Genomic DNA, 15,706 nt, shown 5'->3' with positions numbered 1-15,706 from the left:
GCCTGGTTCTGCGCCACCCCTGTGATCGGGTACATATTGGATCATTGTGATCCATTGGCTGATTTTTGGAAGTAGAATACCAGACCTTCCCTCCTAGTCCATCTTCATCTAGAACATCAGCATCGTGGCATCACATTAGCTCCACTAACAGACAAGTGGTGGCTGCTGGTGAGGGACAACGGCCAGGTTCTAGCCCAAGTGTCTTGCATGAAAGCTGAGAATTTGACACCTGACCTACCAATGCCTGGTACATGGTAAATTTCAGTGAATGTTAGCTTCCTTTCTGCTTCCCTTTCATAGGACTGAGGAGGCACTTTGGCAGTTGTACTGCCGGTGTTGGTGTCTCCAATCGTCCCAACTCAGGAGAGCAAATTTTAAGCACAGGGCCTGCTGAGAACCAACAGTTTAGGTCTACAAGGCAAAATAAAAGCAATATGAGCCATCAGTGTCTAAAGTTTGATACATTAAGATGATTGACAGGAAGTATTATTATTGAATGTAAATGTGGGGAAAAAAAATGCTATTGCTCTTAAATGCTATTGAGTCGTCGCCAACTCATAGCGCCCTGTATAGGGTTTCCGAAGAGCAGTTGGAGGTTTGAACTGCTTGACTTTGTACTTTGCAGTCCAGTGCTGATCCTACAGTGCCACACCAGGAGTATGTATGTATGTATATATATATATATATATATATATATTTGTTGTTGGTGTGTGCCATCAAGTTGGTTCTGACTCACAGCGACCCTGTATGGGGTTTCCAAGGAGGGCTTGGTGAGTTTTGAACCATTGGCCTTGTAGCTCAAACCGACCTTATGATCCAGTGCTTTGTCTTTTGGAAATCTTAAATTGTGTAGTAGAGATAAGATTCTTAGAAATGGAAAAAAACTTATTCTTCACACATAGAGCTGATTTTATATACCCATGGAGTGAAGCAGCTTTGAAGAAATTAATATATTCAAGTTAAGCAATCTACTTTCAACTTCAAAAGCAGAAGTCTTTAGAGAGAATGGGGGTGAAAGACATAAAAAAGACTTGAGTTATACAACGGGTGGAATCAGAATCCTCAATTCTTTACTAGATAGATGGGAAATGAAAGAAGCACACTTTAATTTTATAGAGGAAAAAATGGGATTCTGCTAAGATTTCATGGTATCTCCGTTTGAAACAGTGGGAAGGAGAGGGGTGCTCAGTATCCCTTGTTGTTGTTAAGTGCCGTTGAGTCAGTTCCGACCCATAGCGACCCTGTACAGGGTTTCCGAGGGTGTAAATCTTTACGGGAGTAGAAAACCTCATCTTTCTCCAGCAGAGCGGCTGGTAGTTTCAAACCGCTGACCTTAAGGTTCACAGCCCGATTCGTTACCACTACGTTACCAGAGCTCCTTGATGGCTCCTTGATGGCTCCCTTAATCTGAGCTGCTATTCCCTCCATTACCAGGACTTCAATTAACATCTTCAGAACAGTGAAAGGCATCCCTCCACTAGTAAGGGCACATCTGCTTTTGACCTAGGCCTAAGGGTTTCCTGTCATCTGCCCACCATGCCAGTTCATCTTCTATGCTCTCCCCTTGCGTACCACCCTTGCCTCACAGGACACACACAAGACCATTCCTGTTTTGACATCTTGCACTAGCTATTAGATTTGCCACGAATGCTTGTCTCACCTCCTTGTGATTCAGATCTCACCCAAAACGCCACCTCCTGAAAGAAACCTTTCCTGACCACCTGTATAGATAAAGGAGTCTCCAGCCATGCTCACAATATCTCATTTTGCCTTGTCCTAGCACTTCTTAGCACATGACATTCTTTTATTTATAAGTTTCTTATTGTGAATTGAGTCGTTTACGTGGGAGAACATCGGGTTTACACTCGTCGTTTCATTGCAATGATTACAATCCCCTACGTGCATCAGTCAACAGTATTTGCTTTTAGTCCCTCTGCTTTTTTGTTTTTGTTTTTTGGTGGGGAGGGGAAACACATGACATTCTTATTAAAGTATCTGTGCTCTTTATAGAACTAGAAGCTCTTCAAGGGTGAGGTTACTTACCTAGAACAGCATCTGCATATAGTATTGCTGTTTGTAAGTTCCGTTGCCTTTGACTCATGTGACAGGGTAGAACTGCCCGACAGGGGTATTACAGGAGTGAACCACCACACCTTCCTCTCCCTGAGCTGCCAAATACTTAGCTATCGTATAAGAAGCAGGTGTTCTAATACAGACTGATTTTTTTTTTTTTAAAAAAGACCCTAAAACTGAAATATATTTTCAACATTTTATTCTAAAAATCACAAAATTCCATTTCAGGTTAAATAATATTTTAGTCTTAAAAAAATTAACAAAGAAGATTTTAAAGCTTTGTTTTATATCTAAAAATGCATTCCTGGTTTCCAGATAACTCATGCAAAATCATATGTAATGATTTTCAATAAAAGGACCATTAGCCAGTAGTACAAATGAATTCTCTTCGATTTGAAGCAATTCTGATCCTCAAATCCCATTTTGAAAGATTCCTGAAAAGACCTTGAAGCCACAAAGTTTATTTGAAAACATATTTTAAAATTGCACAAATATAAATACAAGTTAGTAATGTGAAAAAGGGAAGGCATGCTTCCATGATAATACAAAAATACTACCTTAATCTTGGTACTTTGCAAATGATAATCCAACTGAGTAAATTAAACACATCCATATGATAAGATACGGTAGTAATTTTATTTCAAAGAGCAATGCAAGGAATACTAAGATGAAGCCTTAATACCCAACACAGTTGTGCTATGTTACATAATATTTTACTAAATACACAGCTGCAGTATCACCTAGTAAGCCAAATACTCTCCCACCCCTGTTACTGTTAATTCACTATAGGTCACTTAATTTGGATTGGTATTAGTTTGGAAACACAATGTAAACATGTAAAGTTAATTTTTTGTTATCTAGTTCAGCTTAAAAATGAAATCCCAAGATTTTAAACATTGAGCATGATGAAGCATTACAGAAGAATTTATCTCAAAACAATATTTTTAGATTCGACTAGATAAGCAGTATTCATAGATATACAAAATATATAGAAACGTCTTTTCTAAATAGTTAATAAATGCTTGTTATAGTTTGTAAAAAGTTTACTAAATTAATTTGGGTTGTTTTTCTTCCCCCCAACCAATGTAAACAAATCTGAACAATGGAAAATGAGGGAGGGGCATTTGAGTTAGATGTGAGGATGAGGAGAGATGAAAGGAAGTTGGTAAAAATTGAGGTTTGCTCTATTTCCTATAATTGCTGATCGCATATTCAACCATGAACACATTTCTCACAGGGTACAACCCTTTTATGGTATACATGCAAAAAGTTTTATGTATAGCTCAGTGAAAATACCAAATTAGCTAGTTGAGTATATGTAGTCCTTAGTCCCTTTTATGTCATACATTTCTCATCTCCAAGATGGTCAAAGGGTAAAAAAAACACACCACTACACATTTTTTTGTTAAGCAAACAACTGTTTCACCATTCAGACACATGGATTTTATTTCCATTTGAGCTCTCTTGTGCTTCAGAAGTCTGTTGTTTTTAAATGTTTTTTAAATTTTAATTATTTTGAATGCCGTTTTCTTAAATTGCCCCACTGGAACACATCAGGGTTTTGTGGAAACACTCTGCAACATTGCAAGTTCATTTTCTCTTGTGAAGAAAGTCTCAAGGAAAAAGTTCCAAGACTGGGGCACTTTTTTCCAGAGTGTGTTATTTGGATATTTCTGCATAGTTTGTAGGTAGTGGAAACTTTACTCAAGGCAAACTACCACAAGAGAGTTTGTTAACTTTCATATTTTAATTTCCAATTTTTTTCCCCCTACCCTTTTAACTGTTTGATGTCCCCACCTAAAGGTCCTTACTGTTTGTTGGGGGGAATTCTGTCTTTGAGTTCCAGTAGTATGTGTTTAAGGGGCAGGTAGGATTATAGGAGTGTATGAAGGGGTGACAGCTGTTAGTAATGTAAGACCCAATTGTCAGACTGAGCTTTGTTCTCTCCAATTCTAGTCTTTCTTGTCTGTGTTTTCTCACAAAAACAAGGGTTATAGAAAACAGCAGTGAGAGGACTTCAGGGTTGACCCGGAATGACCTGGAAATCACTTCAACACCTCTGAACTAATGTTTTAAATGTATTCATCAAGTATAGTTTCTCAAGGAGCCCCCCTACCATACAAGTAGGGCTGTATTGAGGACGTGCGGTGACCCCATACCCCTCACACATGCAAATTAGCTATGTAGCATTTATGGAAACTAAGGTCCTGAGTCTACTTTGTCTTACAATGATTTTCGTAAGTTTGAAATTACCCCAACCTCTCTACTTTATTTTAGAATGTCAGTTGTCGTCGTTGTTATGTGCCGTAGAGTCGGTTCCGACTCATAGCAACCCTGTAACAGGGTTTCCCAGGCTGTAAATCTTTACAGGAGCAAAAAGCCTCATCTTTCTCCCGCGGAACATAGACGTCAGTATCTTTTTATTAATTTCCAAGTTTTTAGAAAATATTTGAAATGCATTGTTAAGAATTTAGAACTCAAAACTTTTTATGCTGAGGCAATCAACACGATTTCATTTCGCGGCATTCAGACACTTGGATTTTATTTCCGTTTTGGCTCTCTTGCGCCTCAGAGGTCTGTTGTTTTTATAAGGTTTAAGTACCAGGATCCCTCAGAGGATTCGTTTGGCACTGGCTGCAACACTGCATGAGCCAGATGTTTGAACATCTGTGAAGTTCAGTGTGATAATATGAAAACAATGTCAAAGATAGGATGTTAAAAGAAAATGTAAAAACTGCAACACAAAGTTCATGTAAATGCTTCCGTATTCATGAGCAAGGAAAAGTCAGCTAACCTGTGAGACTAAATCATGCACTGGGTACATTTACATTCAGTAAAGTTACATTGCATGCTTTGGTTAATATTTGAGTAGGCAAATTTGCAAGTACTAATGCATGCAATATTTTTGTACCTGAGGTTATATGTTTTACTTTTTTTAAAAATTACCATTTTACAAACATATGTCAGAATTCATCTAGGGACACTCTTTAAAAAGATATATGTGTCTACTTCTTGGTTCAAAACAGTTCAATTTCAACCAGTTCTATAAATACTAAGGTGACAGGGAGATTGTGCAGTAAAATCAGGATAGGGAATGAATTTGAAATGATTTTGCAAAGTTGAAATCATGTGAAATAATTTTCAAAATAGGAGGCCTCATAACAATGGCACATGAATGAAACCTTCAGAATACCCTGTTTCTAAAATGCTTCTAGAAGTTATGTCAAGGTGTAAAAGAATAGTAACAACAGAAACAATGATAACTCACTTAGGTACAGTCTAATCGTGTGGAACCAATTCAAGGACAATGAGGGAGGGACACAGTAAGACCATGTTGTTTTCACTATATTTCCACAAAATTTGTATTAAAGAGTTTGGGAGCTCTGTTATAAATGTGTTATAAAATTGTGTTTGAGTTTTGCTTGTATAGAACAATCTAGGAAGATTTATCTAGTGTTAGGATCAAGCCATGGACCACAAATTCAACATAGTAGTTCTCTTTACAGAAGATAATGAGGAAGGTGACCTAAAACTCTTTAAAGTTGATTGTGTTCTGGGCATTCTTACACAGTTATGTGTGTCAACAATTTGCCATTTTAGTAGAAATCCAAGTAAGACGTTAAAATTTTCTGGTAAGCAAGATCTTTCAGGAGTGTTCTTGGCAGAATGCAAAGGGAAAAAGGAATAGATATGATTAGCCCAGTAAGGGAATCCATTATTCTTTCTCCTCACTGCTAAGATACAAGGGTGGTTGTAGTGGATATGTGCCACCTAGTTGGTTCTGACTCATCGTGACCCTGTATAGGGTTTCTGAGGCTGTAAATCTTTGCGGGAGCAGAAAGCCTCATTTTTCTTCCACGGAGCGGCTGGTAGATTTGAACTGCTGACCTTGTGGTTAGCAGCCCAGCTCTTAATCCACTCCACTACCAAGGATCCTTGCTAAGCTACAACAGCACATAGAAATACAACTAGAAATAGTATGACACATTGAAACTTAGTAATGATTACTGGTTTTCTTTGCGTTTTCATCCAAACAGAACACCTGTCTACTTTGTTCTGAATTCTTTCTTTTAGTTTCTAATGGATTATGATGGATTTAAGTTGACTGAAAAGTTAGTTGAACATACAGGGTTAGGAATGGTGGTGAATTGTGGATGGGCTGATCTCTCAGGAATATTCAAGCAGGGAGATGCTCTAGGTGGGAGGAGGGTCCTTAAGAGTCCTTCCTACGTGGAGTATCTAAGATTTTGAAATTCAAAAGAAACACACCGTTGAAGATATTGTGGGGTTTTCTGAGACTATAAGGAGACAGGCTATGACTGGGTCGTTTTCAAGTCTGTAATCTTTATGAGACTAGATCTTCAGGTCTTTTCTTGCATGGAGCCACTGTGTGGGTTTGAACCCTTGACCTTTCAGTGAGGTCAGCAATGACACAGAACTTGTACCACTATCGCCCAACTATGAATGCCTTAAATACCTCTGCCTCCTGCTGTCCAGCTGGGGTCTTCACTTTGCCCAAGTGAGCTTTGGTAAAGAATATCAAAACCTGGCACTGAGCATATAGTGTCCTCACCTCTTGGTTTTTATAAATCAGAACAGATGGTTTCTTATATAAAGCTTCAAGGAGTGACAGATCCACCCATCCTACAGGGAATTTAAACATCACAGAAATGTGGGCACTTTTCCCCAAAAAGAAGCTAATTTTTCAGTCAATTTAACTGGCTTGGCCCAAATTTTTGTTTGATAACTCAAAACATGACCTGAACTAGCTTATTAACCAAATAACAAATAGAAAAAGTTGGTAATACTTTAGGAAAGGTTTATAAGAAAGAAGGATACAAAATGAAGAAGAATGGGTGTGATTCACTAGAACTAGTTATTGGTAAAATTATATTTTGGTCAGCAATTTGCAAACAACTCTTCTGATTTTTTTTTTTATATTACATCCTTCAAACTAACTCCCAAGCCCCAAACACACATACAACACTCTGAAGAACTAAGTGGGATGTAACCAATTACATAAACACCACTGCTAACAGAAAAGTCTTCATACTCGATCAATGTTCAAAATAAGAGCCAAAGGGGGCATGCATTGCTCATATTAAAACAGGACATTCAGTCCAAAAATATTGATTTATCGCACAGATTACCAAGGGGTGAGAAGCACAGGTTATTAGGGAGCTAAGAAAACAACATTTTAGGAAAAATGTATCTATCACTCTTAAGAAATATTAACAGTAAAAGGAATATTGGTGTGCAGGGCAGTTAGGAAGCCAGCATCATATGACACTTAAGCAGGTTAATATAAACTCAGTGGAAATGAGGATATCATCAAACTTCCTCCCTGCAGAAAAAACATGAAGAGACAGTACCTTGTCCCCTTGCTTCAGTTCACACAGTTCCAGAATTCAAGTGAACAAGGACTCCGTTTGACATATTTATACTCTACACCCTATCTGCATTAAGAAAAACATGTCTTCCAAACCCTATACTATGAAAAACTATTTTCAGAAAGTTTTATTTGGTCCATTGATCTCACAAGGCTGAGTTCTCAAATCTTTCACTCCCAAGTTAAAAATTGGAGCAACAAAACAAAACTCCAGCAAGGCATAAATGAGATATTAAAGTGCAGATATACAGTCCCAGAAAAGTTTCCATTGGGAACAGCAAAAATGTCTAGTGCAAAAATTGCTTTTGCCAGCAAAGCTCCCTCTCTGGAATCAAAGGGCTACAGTGAGAGTTAAAATTGGAACAGGTTTAAGCAATGCCTTTCTTCAATCAAGAGTTAATATGTGTGCATGCACCAATGGCCCAACCTATGTGCAATTTTGTAAAAGGGGAGCTCCAGGGGACAGTTCAGAAACAGTCAGAATTCCATGATCTGAGGCAGTGCTTTCTCCCCAAGTAAGTTCCTTAAATGCATCATCAGCTGTAACTGAGGACAAAAACATCCAAAGAACATATTTTGCAATGCGCTCCCCATTTGTGAGAGGAGTACTCAAACACAGTCACTTTATGGGTTTGTCTTGAGTCTTTCTTTCCATTCTTTCAAGCCCAACCTTAACTCTATATACAACATTTTGTGCTTTTGGCTCTGAACAGAATCTGGGCATGGTCTGTAGGAATTCCCTTGGGTTATATGGCCATAGCCTTTTGAACATTTGAGTTAACCTTTTTGAGATTCAGAATAAAATAGTTTTGCATTTCTCAGGACAAGTACACAGATGGGATTGCTTCCTTCCTTCGCTTCTTCTTTTTCTTCAAGGATCCAAGTTGAAAGCTCTTAGGAGAACATCCAGGTCACCGAGATTTGCAGCCTGAAAGAGCTCTGGCTGGTCCATTAGAGACAGCGCAATTCTGAGGGCGGCCCAGATGTTCCCAGAAATTGCAGGATGAGGAACTTGCTGTTGATTTCTGCTCTTTCTTTGCAAACTGAGGGCAGTGAGAAAATTGCTGACTGCTTCTCTATAAAGGTAGAAACATAGACAATTTAAAATGCAACTAATTTTGCAGTTAGCAAATTCTGGGAAAGGAAAAAAAAAATTAAATTATCATGAGGAGTTCTGGTGTGGCGCTGTGGTAGACTGCAAAGCCATTTGAACTTCAAGGTCGGTGGTTCAAGCTCACCAGCTGCTCCTTGGAAACCCTATACAGGGTTGCTATGGGTCAGAATTGACTCAGCGGCACTTAACAACAAGGAGTTCCAGTGGTGCTGTAGGTTAGGTGTTGGGCTGCTAACAATACGGTTGATGGTTCAAACCCACTAGCCACTTTAACGGGGAAAGATGAGGCTGTCTGTTCCCTTATAGATTTAGGGGCCCAGAAACCATGTAGGGTCACTACGAGTAGGAATCAACTTACTGGAAGCAGTTTTTTTGTTTTTAAATTGTTGTTAAGGAGAAGATGAAGCAGTTTGCACCTGTAAAGATTTACACCCTTAGAAACTCTATTTTTGTTGTTGTTGTTAAGCACCGTAGAGTCGGTTCCGACTCATAGTGACCATGGCTCAGGGTTTCCAAGGCTGCAAATCTTTACGGGCACAGAAAACCTCATCTTTCTACTGTGGAACAGCTGGTAGACCTTGAGGATAGCAGCCCGATTCGTAACCACTATGCTACCAGAGCTTCTTTATAGGGCAGTTTAATTCTGTCATAGGAATTGACTCAATGGATTTTTTTTTTTTTTTTAAATGTCACTAGAAAGCCCTGCTGTGGCGCTGTAGGCTAAGCGCTGAACTGATAACATCAAGGTTGGCAGTTCAAACCCATTAACCACTGGGTCATATGAGTTGATGGCATACAATAGCAACAAGAGATGTGCTTTAGGATTTCGAACTGTTCAAGACCCTAAAGCATTTCTCTCTAGTGTTTTGGGCAATCCAATGAGCATTTTTGTGATTGTCTCATTACTCTTAATGAAAAACAATTGCTAAATATCGTAAAATGACTCAGAAAAAAAGCTAATGCATATTTTAGGTATATAATGTGGGAAGGGAAGAGTACTGAAACCAATGCAAATTCAGTAAATGCCTTTTTCCTTTACTGCAGGAATGAAGCCATAACCCATTTGTAAATTTGCTTTCTGTGAAAAACAAAACAAAATCAGTTGCCATCAAGTTGATCCCCACTCAAAGAATTGTGTTTTCTAGGGCTTTCAAGGACTGATCATCTGATTGTATCCAAACCTCCAACGTGTAGATTAACTCGGGTTTGAAGGAGCTCTTATAGCATAGTGGGTTATACAAGGGATAATAGAAGTCATTTAAAATCCTTGTTGTAAAGCATAGTTAAGTCCATTTATGTGAAGGCTTTTATCATTAAATTAGATGAGAAGTTCTCAACATGTGGTCTGGATACCTCTGGGGATTAGGGAAATCAAAATTAGTTCTATAGTAATACTGACATGTTATTTGACCCTTCTCTTTCATTTGCTCATGCCTTGTACAGTGGCATTTTCCAGAGGCTACATGATGTGAGATATTCTAACAAGTTGAATGTAAAAGCAGATATGAAAATCTGCCTTTTATTAAACAGGATATTAAAGAAATTTGCAAAAATATTAAAAAATTACATTGAGGAGTTTACAAAAGAGAAAGAAGAAAATGCATGATTTGTTGAATGTAAACCTGAAGATCTGCTCTGGAAACATTTACTCAATTCTCAATTAAAAAAAGATATATATATTTTTAATTGTAAAACAATGACACTCTTCTTACTACACTATTTTTTGTTGGTGGGAATATAATTATTTTCATAAAAATGTTACTTACATTACTATGTAATGTGTTATTTTAAAAAAGAAATATTCAAAAATATTCTGTTTAATTTCTAATATAATAGGTATCAGTAGACAAAACCCACATAAAAGGCCTGTGTTGCTATTAATCATTGTTAAGAGTGTGAAGGCACCCTGAGAACACCGAGTTTGAGAACTGCTGAGTTAGATGATGTGCAAAGTCCTTCTAGCCCCTTCAGCCCATAACTATGCCAGATGTATGTATCTGCTAGGTCTGCCACCTTCAGTACTCCCATGTCACCCCAAAGTTGTATTATATACTTGACAATCTGATCCTTACTAAGAATAATCATGGCACTGTAATTTGTATCAGCTTTACTCTTCTCAAAATTTCTTCACCCACATGATCTCATTTAATCTTGCAAGGTTGTTGTTGTAAGGTGCCGTCGAGTTGGTTCTGACTCATAGTAACCCTATGCACAAAAGAACAAAACACCACCCAGTCCTGCGCCATCCTCACGATTGTTGTTACCCTTGCGAAGTGGTGGTGGTGGTGGAGGTTATGTGCCGTGGAGTCGGTTCCGACTCATAGCGACCCTGTACAGGGTTTCTGAGGTTGTAAATCTTTATGGGAGCAGAAAACTTCATCTTTCTCTTGTGGAACAGCTGGTAGTTTCGAACTGCTGACCTTGTGGTTTGCAGCCCAACTCGTAACCACTGCGCTACCAGAGCTTCTCACCCTTGCAAGGTAGTTATCATTAAAACCAGTTGCCCTTGAGTTGACCGCCATATTTGCCAGAGTAGAACTGTGCTCCATAGGGTTTCCAATGACTGATTTTTTAAAGTAGATTGCCAGGTCTTCTGAGGTGAGTCTGGGTGGACTAGACCCTCCAACTTTTTAATTGGCAGCCAACACACTAATAGTTTATATTACCCAAGGACTCCTAGTAATTATCAAGTATCTGGTAAAAACCTTGAAGAAAGTGATTCTCAGATTCTGATTCTAGACATTTACTCACTGATATTGTTAGATCTGCCTATAAATGGAAGGCAAGTAGGAGGCTATAGCAACCTGAGCAATAGAATGAAATAAGAGTTCTAGTCACACATTCTTTTGAGTTTCTAGAAATCAACCAGGAGAGACAGATTTATAAAGAGATGCCGATAGGGAGTCTACTTTCAATGCTCTTTCTGGTTCCCTCTTCACAGGGTGGAAGCTCAAAGACTTTGGGACTCCTCTCATTGCTCTGGGTGTGTAAGATCACTGAGAGGAAGAGCTCGGATCCCCTCATTTACTATGCTCCCAACCTGAAACTGTGTGACAGTGATCTAAGGTTTTGGAGAGTAACAGAATCGTCACTCTTGGTAACCTCATCTGTCAATCTCTAAGGTTTTCCATGAAATACGGACAATATATAGACCTGAATGATAATGAATAATAATGAGAAGGAAAAAGACATTCTAAACAACAAATTCATCATCCATTGTCCTGTTTCATTTTATTGCTCTCTAGCTAACTCGACATTTCTCTTCCTATTTTTATTTTCTTTTTTGGATCATTGTTTTGGTAACCCAGGTTTGTTGTTGTTAAGAGCCATCAGGTAAATTCTGACTCACAGTGATCCTGTATAGGGTTTTCGAGGAGTGGCTGGTGGGTTGCACCACCACACAGGACTTCTAACTAAGGTTTGTTGAATTCTTAGTTGTGTTTTGACAAAAACTGGCCCTAGGACCTACGGAAGTTCAACAATTTGTTGTCCCTCACCCATCTCCACCATGGTTCCTTTTTCTGTACCTGGGGAATGAGGTTTCTCAAATTGTTGACCTTGGGTGTGTTAAAAGCCATACTGACTCATTTCAATGTAGGTCAACTGAATCTAAATCTCTGGAGTAGAGAGGTCTGGGAATCTACACTTCAGCAAGATCTCCAGAGAATTTCTGCCTTTGAAAGCTTGACAACCACTGAAACACATGGTTACTGCTTAAACAAGCTTCAGAATGTGAAGGTTCTACATTTAACCTTAACAAGAGGAGCAGTGTGATGACTGAATATATGTATCAACTGATTTTATTTAGTCAAACAGTAGTCAAGTTGTTGCTATGAAGGTTTTTACATGCTGTTGTTGTTGTTAAGTGCCGTCGAGTCAATTCTGACTCATAGCGACCCTTTATAGGGTTTCCAAGGAGCAGCTGGTGAGCTTGAACCACCAACCTTGCAGTTCAAATGACTTTGCAGTCTGACGCATTAGCCAACAGTGCCACACCATGTTACTGACATTTAAATCAGTTGATTATGAAGCAGATAACTCTCTACAATGTGGTGGGTCTTATTCAGTAGAAGTTCTTAAGAGCAAACACTGAGGCTTCCTGAGGGAGAAGAATCCCGCCTCCGCAAGACTTCAACATAGGTACACTGCTGGAGTTTGCATCCCACTGCCTAAATTATTCCAGTCACAAGACAGCCACAGTTACCAGCTTGTTGCCTAAATTATTTTGACTTGTCAGTCTGCAATCTTATCAGCTAATTTCTCAAAATTAATCTCTCGCATACGCACACACACAGGACAAACAATTAAGCACTGGACTACTAACCGAAAGGTCAGTGGTTCACACTATTGCAGAGATACCTTAGAAGTAACTGATCTCCTTCTGAAAAGTCACAGCCTGCGGCGTACACTTCTACTCTGACGCACAAGGGATTGCCGTGAGCTGGAACTGACTCAATGGCAACTAAATACAGTGTATAAACACACGTATATATACACACTTGTATATGCAAACATCCTTAACTATAGCCCCCTTGTCCAATATCTTATTGATTCTGTTTCTCTGGAGAACTGTGACTCACTCAAGCAGAAAACCTCAAGGCAGGCATCTTTACTTTCAGGTTATTCAGCCTCAGCCTTGAACATGGATTTCAGTTCTCAGCTTGTTGCCATACTTTACCTGTAGGCACCCAGATTGATGCAGCTTATACCCAAATTGTATCTGGACCGAATGAAGCCTGGCTGAATCTCCAGTGCCCGCGTGTAGGCCTCCACGGCTTCCTCACTACGGTCTCCATTTGCCAAAGTTGCCCCGAGACGGTTCCATAAGGAATAATCCTAAAGAAAAAAAATAGAGTTCTAGTAATCAGTTCAGCTTACAGTGAAGTGTCAGCAATATCTTGTGTTTGTGTGCAGGGGTAAGGAAGATGATAAAAATTTTATACAAATGCTCATGACAGCCTCCAAAATCTTAATGGACAACTTTGTGAAATGACTTTCAGTAATCAAACAATAGTCACTCTCTAATGCTGTCACGGAGTCCTGGTGTGGCGCTGTGGGTTAATGCGTCAGATTGCAAAGCCATTTGAACTGCAAGGTTAGCGGTTCAAGCTCACCAGCGTCTCCTTCGAAACCCTATACAGGGTTGCTATGCATCAGAACCCACTCGACAGCACTTAACAACAACAATGCTGTCACGGAGTCCTGGTGTGGTACTGTTGGTTAAGGTGCAAAGCTGTTTGAATTGCAAGGTCAGCGGTTCAAGTTAACCAGCTACTCCTTGGAAACCTAGGGATGCTATGGGTTGGAGCCAACTCAACGGCACTTAACAACACCAACAATGCTGTTATGGAGTCCTGGTGTGACACTGCAGGCTAATATGCTAGACTGCAAGGTCAGTTTGAACCACAAAGTTGGCTTTTCAAGCTCAGCAGTCATTCCTTGGAAACTGTATACAGAGTCGCTATGAGATGCTAAGGCCACCACTCATCTGTCAGTTTGTCGTACTGTGGTGGCTTGTGAGTTGCTGTGATTCTGGAAGCTATGCCACTGGAATTTGAAATACCAGCAGAGTCACCCATGGTGGACAGGTTTCAGATGAGCTTCCAGATGAAGATAGATTAGGAAGAAGGAGTGATGAACTACTTCCAAATATTTAGTAACTGAAAACCTTATGAATAGCAGAGAAACACTGTCAGACATAGTGCCAGAAAATGAGCCCCTCAGGTTGGAAGGTACTCAAAATGCAACTGGGGAAGAGCTGCCCCCTCAGAGTTGACTGTGATGAAGCGAATGGAGTAAAGCCTGTATGAGTAAAGCCCGCGGGACCTTCTTTTGCTGATGGGGCACAACTCAAAATGAAGAGAAACTGCTGTAAACATCCATTAATAATCAGAACATGACATGTATGAAGTACGAAACTAGGAAAATTAGAAATTGTCAAAAATGAAATGAAACTCATAAACATCAATATCTCAGGCATTAGTGAGTGGAAATGGACTGGTATTGGTCATTTTGAATCTGACAACCACATGGTTTACCATGCCGGGAATGACAAATTGAAGAGGAATAGACTTGCATTAATTGTCAAAAAGAAGATATCCAGATCAGTCATGAGGTACAATGCTTTTCTGTGATAGGTTAATATCCATGAGCCCACAGGGAAGATCAGCTAATACCACTATTACTCAAATTTACACACCAACCACTAAAGTCAGTGAGGATGAAACAGAAGAATTCTACCACCTTCTACAATCTGAAATGGATCAAACATGCAATCAAGATGTATTGATTATTATTGGTGTTTGGAATGCAAAGGTTGGGAACAGTAGTTGGAAAATATGGCATTGGTGATAGAAATGATTCTGGAATCGTATGATAGAATTCTGCAAAATCAAGGATTTGTTCATTTCAAATACCTTCTTTACACACCATAAGAGATGATTTTACACATGGACCTCACCAGATGGAATACAAAGAAATCAAATTGACTACATCTGTGGAAAGAGATGATGGAAAAAGCTCCATATCATCAGTCAAAACAAGGCCAGGGGCAGATTGTGGAGCAGACCATCAATTACTTATATGCAAATTCAAACTGAATCTGAAGAAAATGAAAACAAGTCCACGTGAGCCAAAATATGACCTTGAATATATCCCACCTGAATTTAGAGATCATCTGAAGAACAAATTTGATACATTAAACACTAAAGACCGAAGACCAGAGGAGTTGTGGGCTGACATTAAGAACATCATACATGAAGAAAGCAAAAAATCATTAAGAAGACAAGAAAGAAGAAAAAGGTCAAAATGGATGTCAGAAGAGACACTGAAACTTGCTCTCCTGCATAGAGACGCTAAAGCAAATGGAAGAAAAGAGGAGGTACAAGAACTTAACAAAAAATTTCAAAGATCAGCTCCAGAAGATAAAGCCAAATATTACAACAAAATGTGCAAAGATCTGGAGTCAGAAAACCAAAAAGGAAGAACACGCTTGGCATTTCTCAAGCTGGGGGAACTGAAGAAAAAATTCAAGCCTTGACTTTTGTTATTGAAGGATTCTCCTGGCAAATTATTGAATGATGCAGAAAGCATCAAGAGAAGATGGAAGGAACAGGCTTGCAGGGTATACC

The 15,706-nt window shown here is 39.1% G+C and overlaps 1 protein-coding gene across 12 annotated transcripts in view; it reads right to left on the bottom strand.

Moving 5' to 3' along the window:
- Positions 1 to 7,563: 7,563 nt before the first annotated feature.
- The window catches only part of PEX5L (peroxisomal biogenesis factor 5-like), a 366,277-nt gene continuing 358,134 nt past the window's right edge, over positions 7,564 to 15,706 (bottom strand). For all 12 annotated transcript variants that reach the window (XM_006867687.1, XM_006867684.1, XM_006867689.1 and 9 more), the window contains 2 exons: positions 13,255 to 13,412; positions 7,564 to 8,538 (listed from right to left, as the gene is read on the bottom strand). In XM_006867687.1, coding sequence (XP_006867749.1) covers positions 8,334 to 8,538; positions 13,255 to 13,412 — 363 coding nt within the window. In that variant the 3' untranslated portion in view covers positions 7,564 to 8,333. The remainder of the gene's footprint in view (positions 8,539 to 13,254; positions 13,413 to 15,706) is intronic.

This window comes from Chrysochloris asiatica, unplaced genomic scaffold (genome assembly GCF_000296735.1).
Source record: "Chrysochloris asiatica unplaced genomic scaffold, ChrAsi1.0 scaffold00108, whole genome shotgun sequence".
Lineage (NCBI taxonomy): Eukaryota > Metazoa > Chordata > Mammalia > Afrosoricida > Chrysochloridae > Chrysochloris > Chrysochloris asiatica.
Note: the sequence above shows the minus strand (reverse complement) of the source record. Positions and strands in the feature narration are given on the sequence as shown.